Below are 20,210 nucleotides of genomic sequence, written 5' to 3'. Positions count from 1 at the left end.
GCTGCTCCTGATGATGATGATAATGATGACGCCCCGGCCTCTACAGCCCCCACTGCCCCTCCGCTGCTGTTAACGATCCCGCTGCTGCCCCCGCCCCTGCCTCCCCGCTGACGGTGCCACCGCCCGCACTGACCCCACTGCTGCTAATGATGATGCTGCCCTTACTGCCCCGCGCTGCTGCTGATAACGATGCCGCTGATGATGATGCCCTCGCCCCCACTGCCCCTCCGCTGCCGCTAACGATGCCGCTGCCCCCACTGCTGCCGATAATGATGCCGATACCACTTCTGCTGCCGATGCCGCCCCCGCTGCTGCTACTGATGATGATGATCCCGCTGCCCCGGCTGCTGCCCCCGCCCCCACTGCCCCCGCCCCCACTGCCCCCGTCCCCGCTGCTGCTGCCGATGCCGCTGCTGTCGGTACCCTCGCTGCTGCCCCTCTTGCTGCTGCTGCCGGTGCCACTGTCCCCCACAGCCCATTCAAACACGCCGCGTGCAGCGGCCGCCAATCACCGCGGGGGCCTTTAACTCGACAGCCAATGGAAGGCCGGGAGGGGCGCGGCCGGGGGCGGGGTCAGGGCTCCCCGTCCTGGCCAATCGGCAGCCGGGGCGCAGCCCACGTGACGCGTTGCCGGGTGCGCGACGGGGCCATGGCGGGGCGTTGCGCCGAGCGGGATGCGGTGTGTGAGGCGCGGCTGCTGAGCGAGCGAGTCCAGAAGGAGCTGCGGGGCCAAAGGCTGCACACGCAATTCGGACTCAACCCCTGGCGCCGCGGTGAGCCGGGGCACACCGAAAATCATAGAATAGCTTGGGTTGGAAGGGACCTTAAAGATCATCCAGTTCCACACACCCCCTGCCATGGGCAGGGACACCTCCCACCAGACCGGTTGCTCAAAGCCTCATCCAACCTGGCCTTGAAAACCTCCAGGGATGGGGCAGCCACAGCTTCCCTGGGCAGCCTGGGCCAGGGCATCACCACTCTCATGGGGAAGAAATTCTTCCTTATATCAAGCCTAAATCTGCCCCTCTGCAGTTTGTACCCATTGCCCTGGTCCTACCACCACAAACCTTTATGAATAGCCCCTCTCCAGCTTTCCTGTAGCCCCTTCAGGTTCTGGAAGGTCACTATAAGATCTCCTCAGAGCCTTCTCTTCTCCAAGCTGAACAACCCCAACTCTCTCAGCCTGTCCTCACAGGGAAGGTGCTCCAGCCCTCTGATCATCCTTGTAGCCTCCTCTGGACCTGTTCCAACAGCTCCATATCTTTCTTACGTTGAGGATTCCAGAACTGGACACAGGACTCCAGTTGGGGTCTCACAAGAGATGAATAGAGGGGCAGAATCCCCTCCCTCACCCTGCTGGCCACACTGCTTTTGATGCAGCCCAAAATATGGTTGGCCTTCTGGGCTGCGAGCTCATAATGCCAGCTCATGTTGAGCTTCTTATCAGCCAGCACCTCAAGTCCTCTGCAGGGCTGCTGTCAATCACATCATCCCCCATCCTGTACTGAAATTGAGGATTGCCCCAACCCAGGTGCAGGACCTTGCCCTTGGCCTTGTTGAACCTCATGAGTTTCTCACAGCTCCACTTCTCCAGCATGTCAAGGTCCCTCTGGATGACATCCCGTCCTTCCTGTGTGGCAAGAACACCACTCAGCTTGGTGTCATCTGCAAACTTGCTGAGGGTGCACTCAATCTCGCTGTCAATGTCGTTGATGAAGATATTAAACAGCACCAGTCCCAGTACAGACGCCTGAGGGACACCACTCGTCATGGATCTCCAGCTGGACTTTGAGGCATTGACTACTACTCTTTGAATACAACCATCCAGTCAGTTTCTTATCCACCATACTGTCCACCCATCGAATCCATATCTCTCCAATTGAGAGAGAGGGTGTTGTGGGGACTGTGTCAAGTTTTACAGAAGTCTAGATAGATCACATCCGTCGGTTTATCCCAACCTCCCCTGGTGCATTTTGAGGCCATTCCCTCTTGTCCTATTGCTACTTGTGAGAAGAGACCAGAATCCCTTCCCTTCATAGGAAGTTGCAATTAGTCAGTGCTCACTGTGCTCTGTTCACATGCTGTTGTTCCTTTATGGCTTTGGTGAAGTAGCTGAGCCCAGACTGGGGAATAATCAAAAAGAACATTTGCAATGTTAGATATCCTATTTGTGGCTGTGATGCTAAATTCACATTAAAGTAATCCACCTGCATCATTTCTTTCCAGTTCACGTCATCACCAAGAAGCCCATGTCTTGGCATGATCATATAGAAGAGCCAGCAGATGGTAAGAAATCTCCGAACAGCTTGTGATAATTACATTCAAAAAATACATTAAATAGGATTAAAAAAATCCCAATTAGTCAAAAAGATGACACATGGAAAAAACCCTGTGACAATAATAAAGTTTAACAAAAATCATAAAAAAGTTTAGCGCAAGGCAGGTTTTTTTCCACTTTAGGGCCTTTTCCCACTACTTTTCATTTTATCAGTACAACCTTGCATTCATGCAATCTCGCTTTTATTTTTTAGTTACCAGACTATACGATTCCACTTGAGAATCTAAATCTCTTTCAGGGAAAACAGAAAACAAAGCTAGGAACATTTTTTTATGCATCTATGGTGCCTGTCACTGCAGGTTCCATCTGTAAGTGTTGAAATGGCTGCTGAGTCTTGTTTTAGAGCACAAACAAGACGAACCCTTATAGCAACTGCTCCCTTGTTTCTAACATGTCAGTTTTATCCTAAACCCTTACTGGCTGGTTAAGGTTAAGGTTGGCCTGCTCTAGTCAAGAGCTAGAGGGTAAAACCAAAACCAAAACAAGGAAAGGCAGCAGATCTCGGGCAATTGAGAAAGGTAACGGCTAACATGGAGCGCTGGTTGATATCCGATGTAGTATAAGAAAAGATGCTGTAATACAGAAGACAGGGATGACAAGGGGATGGTGTAGGCAGGCAGATCTTGAAACCTCATCAAGATAAATTAGAGTAGAAACATCGCCCTCTTACAAGATCACAAGGAGCTGGACCCGAGCCAACAATGTGCACTCGCAGACCAGAAAGTCAACTGCATTCTGGGCTGCATCAAGAGGCAGGGCCAGCAGGGTGAGGGAGGGCATTCTGCCACTCTACTGTGGCAGGACACCACCTGGAATCCTGTGTCCTGCTCTGGAGCCCTCATTGCAGGAAGGACATGGACCAGTTGAAGCAGGTCCAGGAAGGGCACCTCTCCTGTAAGGAAAGGCTGAGAGTTGGGCTTGTTGCCTGGAGGAGGGGAGGCTCCAGAGTGATGTCATTGCAGCTTCTCAGTACATAAAGGGGGCCTCTAAATATGATGGAGACAAATCTTTTAGCAAGGTCTGTTGCTCAAGGATAAGGGGTAATGGTTTTAAACTAAAAGAAGGTAAATTTAGACTGAATATAAGGAAGAAATTTTTTGCAATGAGGGTGGTGAAACACTGGGAGACGTGACATGAGGAGGCAGTGGAAGCCTCATCCCTGGAAACATTCAAGGTCAGGTTGGATGGGGCTCTGGGCCACCTGATGGAGATAAAGCTGTCCCTGCTCCTGCAAGGAGGTTGGATTAGATGACCTGTAAAGGTCCCTTCCAATCCAAACCATTCTATGATCATTTGCAGAAGCACAGAAGTTTTCTCCAGCCCTGGCTTTCTTGCTGTTGCCTGGACAGCATCAGGATGCCTCATTCTCGCATACATTCACGTGACTTGTTTTTAAACATACTTTCTTTCATTTGTATTTGTGTCTCTTAAACCAACAGCCACGTTTCTGAACATTATCCACCATGCAGCACTGGAGCCAACAAAGAAATATCCAGAGCCACAAACTGAAAGCCAAGAAATCGGCTGGAACACAACACCTTTGGTGAGTAGGAGCGCCGAGCTCAAGGGCTCAGCACTGTGGGATTCAGAGAGGTTCAGCCCATCACATTGAAAGATATTCAGGCGGGAAATAATTTGTGACATGGAAAACAGGACTGACAAGGAACGAGCAGAGCTGTTCATGGACAACAAGCTTTACAAATTTACACTTAAGAGGGCTCTTCATGCTGGTGTAGGTTTGTGAACACAATAGGGAGAACACAGTTTTCCCTGAGGAAAACTGCACGCAAAACATCCACAGTGACAGTCAAGCCCAAGCATATATTGCCTAATGCCACATATGTAGTCACGGCTGTTTATTAAAGCATTCAGCCTTGAGGAGCAGCGTAGTGAGCAATGCGAAGTGACACACCTAAGTACTGTGGAAAGAAATGTGCTGCTGTGCAGTATCTTTCAAACAAATTGCAAGCAGAACCATAAAATTAATAATCAGCTAAGGATACTCGCGGCAGTATACACCAGTGAGAATCCATTTGGGAAAGCGTGAATAAGCAGGAGGAAAAGAAATCTTATTAACAAGGCAAGACATCAATCATATCTGACAAACGAAGAGCTGTGATGATGACTGACTTTGTAGATTAGTGTTTTAAGAAAGGCAAATGAACTTGATTAATTTTGGCCTGTTACAAAGAAAATGAAGATAAATAAAGAAATAGGATATTCCTCTTCTGCAACTTTTCACATATTACACTTCATTTAAACAAGTTACCAGGCTGGAGACGGAGCTCCAAGCAGGGCTTTACACTGTTAGATACTGCTGGCAGGATTAGGCTGGCAGAAGAAGCAACTAAATTTGCGTGTAGGGAAGCGAGTTAATTACAGAGTCAGGACTCATGATGTTGTTTCTTACATTAAGTTTTCCTTTTTCCACCACGTTCTACTGTAACGAAGTAGCGAGCAGTATATTCTCCAATAAACAGTACCGTACTTGTTTGTCATTTGGGCATTTCTCAGCAGCACTAACACCTGCATCGCCCTTCTCAGAAGGGACAACTAGTACTAATTCTAGTAATCACGTGTGTTATTCATCATTTTTCTTCCCCAGATTCAAGTGGATCGTACTGATCGCAGACTCCATTTCCCACGCCGGAAAACTGAGAACACTAACTAAATGACTTGCACGGAGAGGAACAGTCTTAGAACCCGCGGTAGTAGAGTGACAAAGCCACACAACTTAAAAGCAGTTAATGATATCTGATATTAGGCCCTGCTAGTTATTAGGCGAGTCAGGTAGAGTTCTTTCAAGAGAAAACTGCAAGAAAAGGGAAAATAGAACCTCAGTCTGCCCAGATTTGCAGCCTGACCATAGTTAACGAAAATAAACCTACTTACAAGATTGCTGCACTTGTCTCACTGCTGTTTACAAACACATCTATACAAATACTCTAAAGAACACTAACATCTTGACAGGCTTATTCTGACATTAGCACCATGACCCAGAGCTCAAGTTCACTGAGTGCACGTCAACAGTAGCTCTGGAAAAAGCTGTCAGCATGAAGGGAGCAAAGGGCAGGCTTCAGCCACCCTTCATAATGCAACTAAACACAAATTAGACAGAGTTCTGTGCAAACTATTTAATACGTTCACACCCCAAAGGTTTAAGTAAAAAACAGTCCTTCCACAAAACAGACCGCAGGAAGAAATTAAGTGATAAGGCAGTAGTTTCCACTGACTGTTTTTCTTGCCACTTGGAAGTATCCGTCTTGCTTCACCATTAGCTGCTTGACAACAGCAGAAACACATCTCGTCACACAAAGAAACAGAGTAACCCCCACTAGGGAGGGAGCACAGTCCTCTTAGCGTGCTCGGCTCTTCATTTTCTGCCTTGCTCTCTTTCCAGGTCTCTTCTACAAAAAAAAAAAAGAAAAAAGAAAAGAAAAGACAGATCCAGATCTTTATTTTCACACGCTCAATCTTTGTTCTAGCTCTACAGCTTGGGGAATGATACCAAGGAGAAGATATTTGTCAGCATCTCTGGAGAGTAAGGTTTTGGGACACAAACACCAACAAACGCTATTTGTTAACTCCACTACCCATTTCCCTGCTGAGATACTGAACTTCTCTCCATAACTGTCTGCAACTGAATTACGCTCAGCTCCCAAAGACAGGGATTATCACTTCCATATGCTGGAGGCACCTATCATGCACTCAGCTCTCCCTCCCAGATTGCGGCTGGCTTTCTAGCAACCAGGATCATCCGCATGCAACATTTTACTTACATTGAGGGCTTTTTTCCCGCCTTTGCCTGCTTTTCCTGGGCCTTTGTTGTGAGCCACTTTTGACCGGAAGCTGGATACATCATTAAAACTCTCCTTTGTGTTCCACTTTGAGCCCTTCTTCTTCCCACCGAAGCCAAACTTCTGGTTCTTGTATCGTCTTTTGGCATTTGGCCTGAAAAGCAAACAAACACCATCATTCCCTATATTCCTTTCCTCAGGAAGCTCTCAAGAAGGCACACGTATCTGCTGATGGACTCCCATCAGCCACCATAAACCTTTCCCCCCTTATTAAGGAGGCAGAAATTAGCACGTTTCAGCTTCCGTTCCATTCTGGCCACAGCTTTTTTCTTCTCTAGGGACAGAAAACCACCTTGGACTTATACTAATAAACATTAATCAGAACAGGTCTCTTATTCCACAAAAAGATCCTTTAAACGACTGAAAAAATCAGAGTCTCTTTAAATATATTTCATTTCTGGTCTCACCCCTTCTTTGTCCGTTGACTTGCACTGCCTTTTTTATTCCCTTTAGACGACGTCTGCTCTTCTTCTAGAAAGTCCAGCTTGTCAGAGAGACCTGCAAGAGCAAAGACATAACAGCTAGCACCACAGAAAATACTGATTTTCAGTCTAAGCAAGCAAGTAACGGCAACAGGTCACCCTCACTGAAGAGCAGCCACCTGGGAGGATTCTCACTGCCACTGGTGTAGGATTCTGCACAGCAGAAGCTTTTCCAGCTTTCTCAAGCCCAGCACTGCAGATTGACACTACATATCATGCTGCCTTACGCTGCTCCCATATCTCTATTCCTATAACATGTTTGCTCTCTTAGACAAGTGAGCTTTACCTTTCTGGTATCTCTTGACTGCATTCAACATATTTTTCTTCTCCTTTTGTCTCCTCTGCAGAATCTCAGTTTGCACCTGAGATGAGAAGCAGAATGTTAGTGTTGCTCCTTGTAGTGTCCCACCTGTTCTTTTTTCTTTTCAAGGTATATCATCTTTTGCTCTGTCCTTCAAAGCAGCTTAGACAGAATACTAGACAGATTCCACATATTTTAGCCAGCCTCCTATGGTCTCACTTTTCAAGCTCCTCATTCAGGCTCTAGATTAGTGTCACAGATAGGTTCCTTTTGTAGCTCCTTCTCACCTTCTTGCCATATTTTCTCATTGCACGGAGCTGTTTCGCTTTCTCAGACCTCTCCATTGCTTCCTGTTTGCTCTTAAGCTTCTGCCGAATCTTATTAGGGGATAGAAAGAAGAAAATTTATTAGTAACATAAAAGAAAATGATAATTTTATGATTACTGTGCAGTCCTGAAATCATTAATAATGTGAACTATCCATAAGTGTAAAAAAGAATGTTTCTCCATCAGATAATGCTTTAAGGCATAACATTCTTTCAGCTCAAGGCTGCAACAGTTATTACAGAAACTCTTGAACTGATCTGTAGCCAAAATCTGGTATAAAAGACACAATTCACACAGAGACAAGACAAAGCCGTATAACAGGCTCTAGTGGAACCGGTAAACAAGGGTGTCTTGTCACATATTGTTAACCTACTCAGGTGTACGTGGAAGACTTAATAGCTTCTTTCATGTCGTTACTATGTTCCATCTCAAACAGACCATAATCAAGAACCAAGTTGGTGAAATTCTTGTTTCCTACACAAATCTGACACAATGCCCATAACAGATTAACTCAATAACGCAGTATAAAATCACAGAGAACCAAAACACACTGACTATAAACAAAGGGTGATTCTTAAAAAGGTAAAAAGGATCATGTTCATGGCACAGTTGACTGCAAGTCTTAGGACAAACAGCTTAACCGCAGCCAACTTTACTGGAAAAGAATTTTCTGTTTTTAATATTAAATACGTTTAGGATAGAATATAAATAATGGTTTTCTACTTCATGTTTCAACCTGTTATGGAAAACCCACATTGCATTGAAATACCTAAACAAGAAGAAATTTTCTGTCCCAAACACAAACACTGTCACAGGCATTTGTCGAAGAGATGAAGGTAAATATTCACACATCACACCTTCAAGTTAATCCCTAACACAGGCTAAACCAAACACATAACAGAGCAAAGAAAGCCATCATTCCTTCACATACCTTCTGCATCTGTTGGTCTGATTTGGCCATCTCTGCAAAGTAATCATCTGGGCGACGAGTAGGAATTTGGAGCTTACGCAGCCTGGGGAGGGCTTCCAGGACGGCTGCCTGTGCCTGCCGGTAACTAGAGAGACAGCACAGCACCAGCTCCATCACTGGGGACGGGGCATCCCAGTGCTGACAGAAACCAACCCCCTAAACTAGCCGATCTCATGATCTAACAAGCATCCCTCTAGAATTCTATCAACAACCTGTGCCCGACAACATTCAGTGCTTCTAAAGGCAATTTAGATGCCAGTAGGATATCAATGCTTACATCTAACATATATACATTTATCTTGTTTCCTGTTACAGTTTTATACATTGGATTATAAAAGGCAAAACAAATCAAGAGAACTGTAACACCACCAAAACAAATCCACAAAGGAAAATCCATATCCTGTATTAAACCCATAATGCTGCAACCAAGGAACTTTTGAAATAAGCAAAGGATAGAATTCTGCTACAAGGAGGGAAATTATTTATTACAAGACAAGTTAATATAGTAGCATTAATTTGTAGTTATTTTGGAACACATTCAGAACTATCAAATGTAAAATATATGGGCAAAGAGTGGCACGACACTGGTGACATGCAGTGCAGCAGTTTACAGCATGCCGACATGAATCATAGAATCACTAAGGCTGGAAAAGATCTTCAAGATCATGCAGTCCAACCGACAGGTGTTTCTACAGGACAGTTTGTCAACCTCTCCATCCTGGCCAGGTGGTCTGTAACAGACTCCCAGCAGACTTGTTGATCTTCCCCGTCATCCTTACCCAGAAGTACTCGACCTTATCATCACAATCATTGAGCTCTGTACAATCAAAACTCTCCCTAACATACAGAGCCAACTCGCAGCCCCTCCAGCCCTGCCTGTCTCTTCTGAAGAGCTTACAGCCACTCACTGCTGCACTCCAGCTGCGAAAGTCATCCCACCATCTTTCTGTGACGGCAACTAAATCATAGCTTTCCCGCTGCACAACGGCTTCCAGTTCCTCCTGTTTGTTGCCCGTGCTGTGTGCATGGGTGTAGAGGCCCTTCAGCAGCACTATTGATTTTGCCCACAGCACTGCCTGAAGAGAAGAAGGCTGAGGGGAGACCTCATCACTGTCTACAACTCCCTGAGAGGAGATTGTAGCGAGGTGGGTGCTGGTCTCTTCTCCAAAGTAAGAAGTAATAGGACAAGAAGGAATGGCCTCAAGTTGTGCCAGGGACGTTCAGATTGATTATCGGGAAAAATCCTTTCACCGAAAGGGTTCTCAGGCACTGGAACGGCTGCTCAGGGAGGTGGTTGAGTACCCATCCCTAGAGATGTTTAAAAGATGAGGTGCTCAGGGATATGATTTAGTAGAGAACAGGTACAGTTGGACTTCATGATCTCAAAGGTCTTTTCCAAGCAACCAATTCTATGATTCTATGACTGGCGTGTTACCCCTAGGCTCACTTCCAGCGAGTCTGGCTCTATCCCTTTCCTGCTTTAAAACCCTCAACATGACTCGAAGCACGTTGCAGTATGCCCGGACCCTACAAGAAATCTCAGGTGTTGATACTCACAAGCTCATCTCTCTCTGGAAATCATTCTCGGGGTCCACAGCGTCTTTGTTGGAAGCATTCTGTGAAACGGGATCCAGGACCTGGCCCAAAGTCACATCCAGCCTTTCCACCCATGCCAGGGGCTGCCTGAACTCGGACAGGCACTGCTTTAGGCCATCCTGTTAATGAACCACAGCTCTGCACACCGACGCACAGAACTGGCCCCGGCTCACACCACAGGCCGCCAGGTGAGCACCCGAACACGGGGCCCTACACAGCCACAACGGCAGCAGCCAGAGCTGTGACTCCAGTCCCAGAGTCAGGGCTTAGGGACAGAGCTCGGGATGGGACAAGGGGACAGAGCTGGAGCTTGGGGATAGAGCTAAGGACAGGGACAGAGCTGGGGCTTGGGGATAGAGCTCAGGACGGGGCGCTGGGACAGCGCTCGGGACAGGGCTGGGATCGCGGCTGGGCCTTGGCGTCAGAACTTGGGTCGGGGACAAGACCAGAGTCAGGGCTTGCGGTCAGAGCTCGGGACGAGGCGCGGGGACAGGACTGAGGTCAGAACTTGGCTTGGGGACAGTGCCGGGACCGGATAGTAAGCCCACGTCCCGGGTCTCCCGCCCCGCCCGGGACGGCCCCGCTCACCACATCGTTGCGCCGCTTGGGCCGTTCCTCGAGCACCACGTTGAGCCCCGGTTTCAGCGCGCCGCTCCGCAACGCCTCCTGCAGCTGCGGGGAGCAGAGGAGGCTCAGACCGCGCCGGCGGAGCGGAGCTGCGCCACCAGCACCGCCGCGGCCTCACCTCCGAGTCCGAGAGAGAGGAGCCCTCCGAGTCCGAATCTGAGTCCGACATCGTCCCGCACCCCGCCATGCTGCCGCCACTTCCTATCACGTGACCACCCCTTCACCGCGCCAGCGCTTCCGGTCACGTGCGCACCACTGCCTCCTCCGCTCACGTGAGCGCTTCCCACTCCCCACCCCTATCGGGTCACGTGAGCGCCCCCTCCTTGCTGCTAGTTCCGGTCACGTGGCCACACCCCCTTTGGCCGCGGAGTCGCAGCGCCGCCGGGACCGCGGGCGGGAACGTGTTTTATTTAAGCTGAAGTTTCATCTAAGTCGTTGTGTTTTTTTGAAAGTTAGACAGAAGGTCCCTCTGATCCCTTGTTTTCTTTCTCTGATCGCATGTTCTCTTTCAAGCAGTGTTTTTGCAGACACTGGTCGTTCTTTGGAGCTCATAACATCGTGTGTTCAGTCTGGTCTGTGCTGAATAGTTGTATCTTCTGGTGTGACCTCTGTAGCCTCTCCCCATCTCCAATGCAAGGTCAGGCAGAGCTGGAGCCAAAGCTCCAAAATCGGCAGGAGATTTGGCTGCTGTGAAGTTCATAATGACATTAAATGAGTCCCTGGAAAGTAATAGAAAGGGCGTAAGATTTCTGGGAGATCTTATAGCGACTTTTCGATACTTGAAAGGGGCTACAAGAAAGCTGGGGAGGGACTGTCCGCAAAGCCTAGTAGCTAGTGAAGGGGCTGGAGATCAAGTCTTACGAGGAGCAGCTGAGGGAACTGTTATTTAGCCTTGAGGAGGCTGAGGGGAGACCTCATTGCTCTCTACAGCTACCTGAAAGGAGGTTGTAGAGAGGAGGGAGCTGGCCTCTCCTCACAGGTGTCAGGGGACAGGACAAGGGGAATAGCCTCAAGCTGTGGCAGGGCTTCAGGCTGGATGTCAGAAAGAAGTTTTCACAGGGTCATCAGGTACTGGAACAAGCTGCCCGGGGAGGTAATGGAGTCACCATCCCCGGAAGTGTTTGAAAAACAGGTAGAGGAGTTGCTCAGGGGTATGGTTTAGTGGCAGATAGGAAAGGTTGGACTCAATGATCCAAGAGGTCTTTTCCAACCTGGTGATTCTATGATTCTGTGATAGGACTAGGGGCAATGGGTATAAAATGGAAAGGGGCAGATTTAGACTAGACATAAGGAAAAACGTCTTCATTATGAGAGTGGTGAGGTACTGGCCCAGGCTGCCCAAGGAAACTGTGGCTGCCCCATCCCTGGAGGTGTTCAAGGCCAGGTTGGATGGAGCCTTGAGCAGCCTTGTGAGTCAAAGACAGACACGATCTAGCAGCAGGTATTCTTTATTGCAGCGCCGGGCACATGGGGGATCACTCCTCCGAACATGTGCACCGTATCACAAATACTGCCTGCTTTTATCTAGCTCAAGTATACATATTCATTACTTTTCCCAGAACTCATCCACATATTCATGATTTTTCCAGGAAATCAATTTACATATTTAAATGTCCTTGCGCAGCCGCAGTCCTATCCCTTGGTGGTCTTCAGGGGTCTTCTGGTGGTCGAGCATAGTCTTCCTCACTTGTCCTTTCCTTGAACCTCTAGCTTTTGCATCTGCGCAGTCAGCTCCTTAGCTCACAATCCTATGTATTTCCCTTTTATGGTATTAACTGACCACAGTCCGTTTGCTGAGTATGCATGGTTCAGGGATAACAGGAAATTAGCACAGAACAAAGGACAAGGCCAAATACACACAATTTCTACATTTGGCCTTCAGTGTATAAAATGACAGGATACATTTGGCCTTCAGTGTATAGAATAACAGGATACATTTGGCCTTCAGTGTGTAGAATAACAGGATACATTTGGCACACACGCTGAGTATATAGTGTCCAGGTAATCATGCAATACTTAAACAAAACTAATGCAACTATTATATCTCTAAGTGGTCCCTCCATGTTAAATCCCTATATCAAGTCCCCCCTTTTCTATGCACATTGCAAATTCTTTTGCAATTACACAACCCCCTTATTATCCAAGGTTCTGCTAAAATACCTTCCTGTTTCTACCTGATGTTTTAGTTTATTTTTCTTCCAGGCCTCATAACTCTCGGTAGTCCGTTGGCCGCAGGATAGGACACACTTAACTGATATACAAACTAATATTACTAAGATTACAATAACTATTATAGCAATGAAGGCCTGCTTTAGCCACTGTAAATTAGGCAACCATGAGGTGAGTTTTTTCCACACTTCTTGGAATCCCCAGGTGGTATCATCTTTAGTTACCTCATGTAGTATTTTTGTTTGTTCCCATATTTCACTTATATCTGTAGCAATTCGGCCACTCTGATCTATATACATACAACAACTCGTATTTATAATTGTGCATACTCCTCCTCGTGATGCTAATAGCAAATCTAATGCCATCCTATTCTGCTGCACTACTTGTGCTAGACTGTTTATTTCAAGCTGTTGTGCTTGTATTGCATCTACGGTTCTATTTTCAATCTCTTCTACTACAGCTGAAATATTTACTATCGCTTTTTCAAGCTCACTCACCCCCAACCATGGGAGAAACCACCTAGCAAAGGAGTGAAACGCTGTTTGCCGTTTTACTAAGGGATTTTCTATTCCTCGCTCAATTCTCCGAATATGAGTCTGGAGCCAACCTTTTGACAGATAATCATGGATGGTTATATTTGGAACCACTGCTCCCAAAGTACACGTCCCCGCCCAATTTTCAGGTAATACCTTCCATGCTGTATCATTACATAACCAATACCATCCCTTTCCTTCTGGGACTGGCCAAAGTGTAGTATTAATAGAGATGGAGGCTCCAATGTAGTTGGTCTCATGGCATCCGGTGTGATTTCCTACATAAATGGTATTCCCACACCCTCCAACTTTATCCATTCCTTTGGCTGGATTGCACCTTTGCACACATTTACAATAAGGTTCTCTTACTGAGGGGCTATGAATTTCTAAAGGTTGAGTTCTGTAAGTACAGTTAGGCCAAGAAGTGTTTTCCCAGAATGTTTTCCATGACTCATTGCCTGGTATAGGAATACCTATTAATGAGATTCTTTTCCCACTATATTCTGGCATGTGTGTACATATCCAGCAGTTTGTCTTATTTAAAACTCGTGAGATACCTTCTGTCAAAGAAAGGTGTATATTTAAATCCCACCGGGCTTCAGTTCCCCCAGAAATTAATATAATCTGGAGAATCGCAATCTGGTAGGTCCAGCAAGGGTAGTAGTCCATGGTTTTGTTGGAGCTTTCTTTATCTTTGAGTAATGGATCCAAGCTGGTTGCTCTTTAATCTTCACCGCGGTGAACGTTGTCAACAGCACTTGGTATGGTCCTTTCCACTTCTCTTCTAAAGGGTGTCCTGAAAAATTCTTTACATATATATAATCACCGGGTTCAAAGGCATGAAGCGGCTGATCTAATCCTCTTGCTCGAGTTCCTAAGACATTCTTATGAATTTTTGTTAACTGTCTTTGTAATGATTTCATGTACTCGTACAAATATCCTTCTCCTATCTGAGTTAATTCCTCACCCTTAAACTGAAACTGATATGGTCTTCCATATAATATTTCAAAAGGACTTAAATTTTCCTTCGTTCGAGGTTTAACTCGTATCCTGAGCAATGCTAATGGTAAGGCCTGTGGCCAGGTCAAATTCGCCTCCTGGCTAATTTTTGCTATCTGTTGCTTAATCATGTGATTCATCTTCTCTACTTGGCCACTTGCCTGAGGCCTATAAGGAGTGTGCAACTGCCAATCTATCTCTAATGCTTTCCCTACCTGTTGAACTATCTTAGCACAAAAATGTGGTCCTCTATCTGAGGATATTGTTGCTGGGATCCCGAAGCGGGGAATAATTTCACTTAGCAATATCCTGGTTACTTCTCTTGCCTTATTAGTCCTACAAGGGTATGCTTCCGGCCACCCTGAAAAGGTGTCTGTCAAAACCAAAAGATATCTGTACCCCCCTTTTCTTGGGAGTTCAGAGAAATCAATCTGCCACTGTTGCCCGGGATAATTCCCTTTGCCAATTGTTCCTAGTTTTAACCGGCTAGTTGTATCTGGGTTATTCCGTTGGCAGATTTCACATTGTTGTGTCACCTGCTTTACTGTAGTATATAAATTGCGTCCTATTATTCTTTTGGTCAATTCTTTGTATAATGCATCTGCTCCCCAATGTGTCTTGGTATGTTCTGCCCTTACCAATGGCCACGTCATATTGAATGGTATTACAATCCGGCCATCTTCCAGCTGAACCCACCCTTCTGCTCCTTGCTTACCTTTTAAGTCTTCAATCAATTTTAGATCCTCTTTTGAATATTTAGGTGGTTGCTCAAGATTCATTGGTTTACCGCCCGGTATCAAAGCACAAACCTGGGCTTCCTCTGCCACTCGCTTAGCCTCATTATCAGCTAATCGATTTCCCACCTCTGGATCTGTATTCCCCTTCTGGTGTCCTCGGCAATGCATAATGGCCACTTTCTCTGGTAGTTTAATTGCTTCCAGTAATCTTAATATCTCCTCCGCATGCTTAATTTGTTTCTTTTGAGTCGTCAATAGTCCTCTTTCTTTCCAAATTGCTCCATGTGCATGAACTACTCCAAATGCATATTTTGAGTCAGTCCAAATGTTTATCTTTTTCCCTTTTGCGAGTTCCAAAGCCCTAGTAAGGGCAATTATCTCTGCCTTCTGTGCTGAGGTTCCTATAGGAAGAGGGTTAGCTTCAACTATTCGTTGGGTCGTGGTTATTGCATACCCTGCTCTACGTTGTCCTTGCTTTATAAAGCTGCTCCCATCAGTGTACCATGAGTCCTCAGCATCCTCTAGGGGAGTCTCCTGGAGGTCTGGGCGGCTTGAGTAGGTAGCTTCGATGGTTTCTATGCAGTCATGAGATATTGGCTCTTCCCGAGCTCCACTGAGAAAAGAGGCTGGATTCACAATGTTAATGACAGTTATTTCAATGTCATCCTGTTCTACCAATATAGCCTGATATTTCAAGAACCTTTGGGGCGAGAGCCAATGGCTTCCTTTCTGTTCTAAGACTGCTGAAACAGTATGAGAGACCATCACCGTCATCTTTTGCCCCAAGGTGAACTTTCGGGCCTCTTGGATGTTAATTACGACTGCAGCTACCGCACGCAGACATCCCGGCCATCCTTTGCTCACCTCGTCCAGCTGTTTGGAGAAGTAAGCCACCGCTCGCTTATAAGGACCGAGCTTCTGAGCCAATACTCCAAGAGCCATTCCCTGTCTTTCATGAGAGAATAACCAAAACGGTTTAGAAACATCAGGTAAACCAAGGGCCGGAGCCCTCATCAGTTCCTGCTTGAGCTGTTTAAAAGCATTTCTTGCTTCAGTGGTCCAGTCTATCTTAGATTGGTTCCTTTTCAATAGTTCATACAAAGGTTTCACCATTACACCATAGTTATATATCCAAAGGCGGCACCAACCTGTCATTCCTAAGAATGTTCGTAGTTCCTTTGCAGTTTGGGGTTCCGGGGTGCGACAAATTGCCTCTTTTCGCTCAGTTCCGAGTTCCCGTTGTCCTTCCGAGATTTCCAGTCCCAGGTATGTTACTCGTTGCTGAATTATCTGAGCCTTCTGTTGAGAAACTCTATATCCATTTAGTCCCAGGAAATTAAGGAGTCCTATAGTCCATAGAACACATTCTTTTCTAGTTTCTGTGGCTATTAGGAGATCATCCACATATTGCAATAGAACCCCTTTGTCATCCGGAGGGATCCATGTTTCTAGATCTTTAGCTAATTGATTTCCAAAAATTGTAGGACTGTTTTTAAACCCTTGGGGTAATACAGTCCAGGTCAATTGTGTCTTTCTCCCTGATTCGGGATTTTCCCATTCAAAAGCAAATAGCTTCTGACTTTCCGAAGCCAGCGGTAGGCAGAAGAAGGCGTCTTTAAGATCCAACACGGTAAACCAATGTAACGTGTCTTTTAACTTGGTGAGTAACGTATATGGATTGGCCACTACAGGATGAATGTCCTCAACTATTTTGTTAATCGCTCTCAAATCTTGTACTAATCTGTAACTTTTCCCATCTGCCTTTTTAACTGGTAATATAGGCGTATTATATTCTGATTCGCATTCCGTCAACAAATTATATTGTAGAAACCGATCAATTATTTCTTTGATTCCCTTCCTGTCTTCTAACTTCAAAGGGTATTGTTTAATTCTTACCGGCCTTGCTTCTGATTTTAACCTAATTGTTACGGGGCTAGCATTCTTAGCCCTTCCTGGTATTTCACTAGCCCATACTCCTGGATATACTGAATCTAAGACTTCTGTGGGTATTTCTAAGTGATGCTGAGTCTGTAACAATGCCAAACTTAGAACTTCTACTAATTGTCGTTCTTGTACCTGAAATTTGACCTTTCCCTTTTGAAAAACAATCTTTGCCTCTAATTGTTCTAATAAATCTCGTCCTAATAATGGCTTCGGGGAATTCGGTAAATACAAAAACCTATGTATTCCGATTTGTTTTCCCAATCGATAGTTAAGTGGTTTCAAAAAATAAGCCTTTTCTGGTTGCCCAGTGGCCCCAATTACTGTTATGAAATCCTTATCTTTTGGCATTAGCCTTTGGTTTAGTACTGAGTATGAGGCTCCGGTGTCAATGAGAAAATCTACTTCTTTCTTTTCTTCCCCTAGCTCAATTTTAACCAGTGGATCTGCTAGGGTAGATTCCCCCGGTCCTCTTCATTGATCTGAACTTATTTGGGCTAATACAGGAGGTCTTTTGGTTAATTTGGGACACTCCCCTTTCCAATGTCCTATTTCTTTACAATAAGCACACTGGTTTGGTCGTAACGTTTGACGTGGTTCCCTTTGTCTATTCCCCTGTCCCCTGCCTCTTGGTCTTTCTAAGGCTGCTACTGTTGCCTCCGCAATCATTTGTCCCATTCTCTGTTTACTCTGTTCTTCCCTATTCCTGTAAATTCTCCATGCTTCCTCCAGTAATTTTTCTAAGTCCCTAATATCAGGTTCTTTCAGTTTCTGAAGTTTTCGCCTGATGTCTTCTGAGGATTGTCCCAAAAACAAGGACACTAACTGCTGCTTCCCCGTATCGGACACCGGATCTAAAGTAGTATATTTTCTCATTGCTGTCCTCAGTCTGTCGAGAAACTCAGTGGGGGTTTCTGCTAAATTTTGCTTGATTTCATACAGGTTTGACCAATTAACCGCCTTTGGTACGGCAGTCTCAATGCCTATTCTGATCCACTCTTGGTATCTTTTCAACAATCGATATTCTTGATCATTATTTGGATCCCAATTAGGATCGTCCCTAGGTACGTGGACTTCAACCGTACCTGGGAGGGTCCCAGCCGTAATCTGGATCTGGACTTGAGTGCGGGCACTCTTGATTATTAATTGTTTTTCAGTCTCCGTTAGTGCATCTAACATTAAATCTATATCTTTCCAGTCAGGGTCTTGATTCTTAATAACGAGTTCAAATCTCTTTGCCACCCCTTCGGGGTCATCCCGATATCCTTTTACGGTCTCCCGCCAAGTATCCAGATCACTCATTGAAAAGGGGATTTTAATTCTGGTAGGTCCTGCTGTCCCCACTGCCTGCCGTAATGGGGCTTGAATTATTGGACCCACTTTGCTCCGAGTACGAGCTGTGATAGGGGAAAAGCTCGCACTACCAGGAGTATCATTGTTTACTCCTTCGCCTGAGTTCTCTGAATTTTCATCCTCAACTGACTCTCCTGATGGGGTAGGGGGTCTAGGTCTGGGAGGGGTAGGAGGTCCAAGAGGGGTAGGAGGTCGGGGCGGGGAAACATAGTCCTCCAGTCTCTCTTCTACTTCCTTAAGTTTTATGCACCTTTGTCCTATGCTACAAGCCGAGCAACATCTCTTTAACTTGCCTCCGTTTTTCTTCTGCTCTTTTTCTATAGCTAACACTAAAGGGTCTTGGGGGGCTAAATTTATCCCGCATTCTTTTTGCCATTCTGGATGATTTCTTAGGGTAAAGAACATATCTGCATACATTACTTCATCCCATTTTCCTTCTCGCCGTAAAAACAACATTAATTGCAACAGGGTATTATACCGCAGGGTCCCATTAAATGGCCATTTTTCGCCATCCTCTAATTTATATAATGGCCACCATTGATTACAATACTTAATCAGCGTTTTCCTATTCACATTCCCTCCCGGAACTCCTCCAACGTCTTTCCAATGCGCCAAAACACATCCTAACGGGCTCTTCTTCACAATTCCTCCACTCTGCCGTCCTCCCATTCTTATACTTTTACACTATACACCAAACAGGACACTTCTTACAACAACACAAACCACCCACAATCACTAAAATCACTCCTATGATAAGGACCCAATACCAATAAGTTTCCAAAACCATTAATCTTGTCTCTGAATTCGTTATCCAAACCTTTTTTCTGAGCCAAAGCAAAACAAAACAAAACTAAGAACAAATATTATTTGAACAACCCGAAAACAAATACGATCGTATAACAAATGCTATCCCACATAGATTAATTCTATGTCTTATGGAAAGCTACCCAAATGACCGGTCCCAAAACAAACATTAAAGAATACCTGTGCAGTTTTAGAGCGGATGGAGTCCTTGTCTGCTCCTGCAATGATCCGGGTGAGGCGAGGAGTCCCTCCGAGAAAATCTCGGGGGTACCCAAGGGAGTCCTGTTCTCAGCGGGTCTTGCAGCCGAGCAGAGATGGTCCCATCTGGGGTGCCAGATTGAGTCAAAGACAGACACGATCTAGCAGCAGGTATTCTTTATTGCAGCGCCGGGCACATGGGGGATCACTCCTCCGAACATGTGCACCGTATCACAAATACTGCCTGCTTTTATCTAGCTCAAGTATACATATTCATTACTTTTCCCAGAACTCATCCACATATTCATGATTTTTCCAGGAAATCAATTTACATATTTAAATGTCCTTGCGCAGCCGCAGTCCTATCCCTTGGTGGTCTTCAGGGGTCTTCTGGTGGTCGAGCATAGTCTTCCTCACTTGTCCTTTCCTTGAACCTCTAGCTTTTGCATCTGCGCAGTCAGCTCCTTAGCTCACAATCCTATGTATTTCCCTTTTATGGTATTAACTGACCACAGTCCGTTTGCTGAGTATGCATGGTTCAGGGATAACAGGAAATTAGCACAGAACAAAGGACAAGGCCAAATACACACAATTTCTACATTTGGCCTTCAGTGTATAAAATGACAGGATACATTTGGCCTTCAGTGTATAGAATAACAGGATACATTTGGCCTTCAGTGTGTAGAATAACAGGATACATTTGGCACACACGCTGAGTATATAGTGTCCAGGTAATCATGCAATACTTAAACAAAACTAATGCAACTATTATATCTCTAAGTGGTCCCTCCATGTTAAATCCCTATATCACTTGTCTGGTGGGAGGTGTCCCTGCCCATGGCAGGGGGTGGAACTGGCTGATCTTTAAGGTCCCTTCCAGCCCAAACCATTCTATGATTCTAAGTGGGAAATCTCTTCTGTCCCAGCTCATGTCTGGCCGCACGCGAGCGATGGAGATCGTTGTCCAGCCCGCTCTCTA

At 45.8% G+C, this 20,210-nt stretch overlaps 3 protein-coding genes across 4 annotated transcripts; 1 reads left to right on the top strand and 2 right to left on the bottom strand.

Moving 5' to 3' along the window:
- The first annotated feature begins 614 nt into the window (after positions 1-614).
- CFAP144 (cilia and flagella associated protein 144) lies at positions 615-5,316 on the top strand. Of its 2 annotated transcripts, XM_054073660.1 has the most exons (4): positions 615-773; positions 2,227-2,286; positions 3,778-3,881; positions 4,944-5,316. In XM_054073660.1, the coding sequence occupies exons 1-4, from the start codon at positions 650-652 to the stop codon at positions 5,007-5,009; spliced, it is 354 nt and encodes a 117-aa protein (XP_053929635.1). In that variant the 5' UTR covers positions 615-649; the 3' UTR covers positions 5,010-5,316. The 2 variants fall into 2 exon arrangements, with proteins under 2 accessions (XP_053929635.1, XP_053929636.1); XM_054073661.1 differs by lacking the exon at positions 2,227-2,286.
- A 141-nt stretch (positions 5,317-5,457) lies between these two features.
- Positions 5,458-10,759, bottom strand: EBNA1BP2 (EBNA1 binding protein 2). Its single transcript, XM_054073659.1, has 9 exons — positions 10,616-10,759; positions 10,459-10,542; positions 9,832-9,989; positions 8,236-8,359; positions 7,266-7,355; positions 6,964-7,039; positions 6,603-6,693; positions 6,118-6,289; positions 5,458-5,745 (listed from the first exon to the last, which is right to left on the bottom strand). The coding sequence occupies exons 1-9, from the start codon at positions 10,682-10,684 to the stop codon at positions 5,695-5,697; spliced, it is 915 nt and encodes a 304-aa protein (XP_053929634.1). The 5' UTR covers positions 10,685-10,759; the 3' UTR covers positions 5,458-5,694.
- Positions 10,760-11,903: 1,144 nt separating this feature from the next.
- On the bottom strand, positions 11,904-20,036 carry LOC128852904 (endogenous retrovirus group FC1 Env polyprotein-like). The gene is made up of 2 exons (XM_054073186.1): positions 19,214-20,036; positions 11,904-14,005 (listed from the first exon to the last, which is right to left on the bottom strand). The coding sequence occupies exon 2, from the start codon at positions 13,866-13,868 to the stop codon at positions 12,618-12,620; it is 1,251 nt and encodes a 416-aa protein (XP_053929161.1). The 5' UTR covers positions 13,869-14,005; positions 19,214-20,036; the 3' UTR covers positions 11,904-12,617.
- Positions 20,037-20,210: the final 174 nt, after the last annotated feature.

This window comes from Cuculus canorus, chromosome 8, assembly GCF_017976375.1.
Source record: "Cuculus canorus isolate bCucCan1 chromosome 8, bCucCan1.pri, whole genome shotgun sequence".
Classification (NCBI taxonomy): domain Eukaryota; kingdom Metazoa; phylum Chordata; class Aves; order Cuculiformes; family Cuculidae; genus Cuculus; species Cuculus canorus.
Note: the sequence above shows the minus strand (reverse complement) of the source record. Positions and strands in the feature narration are given on the sequence as shown.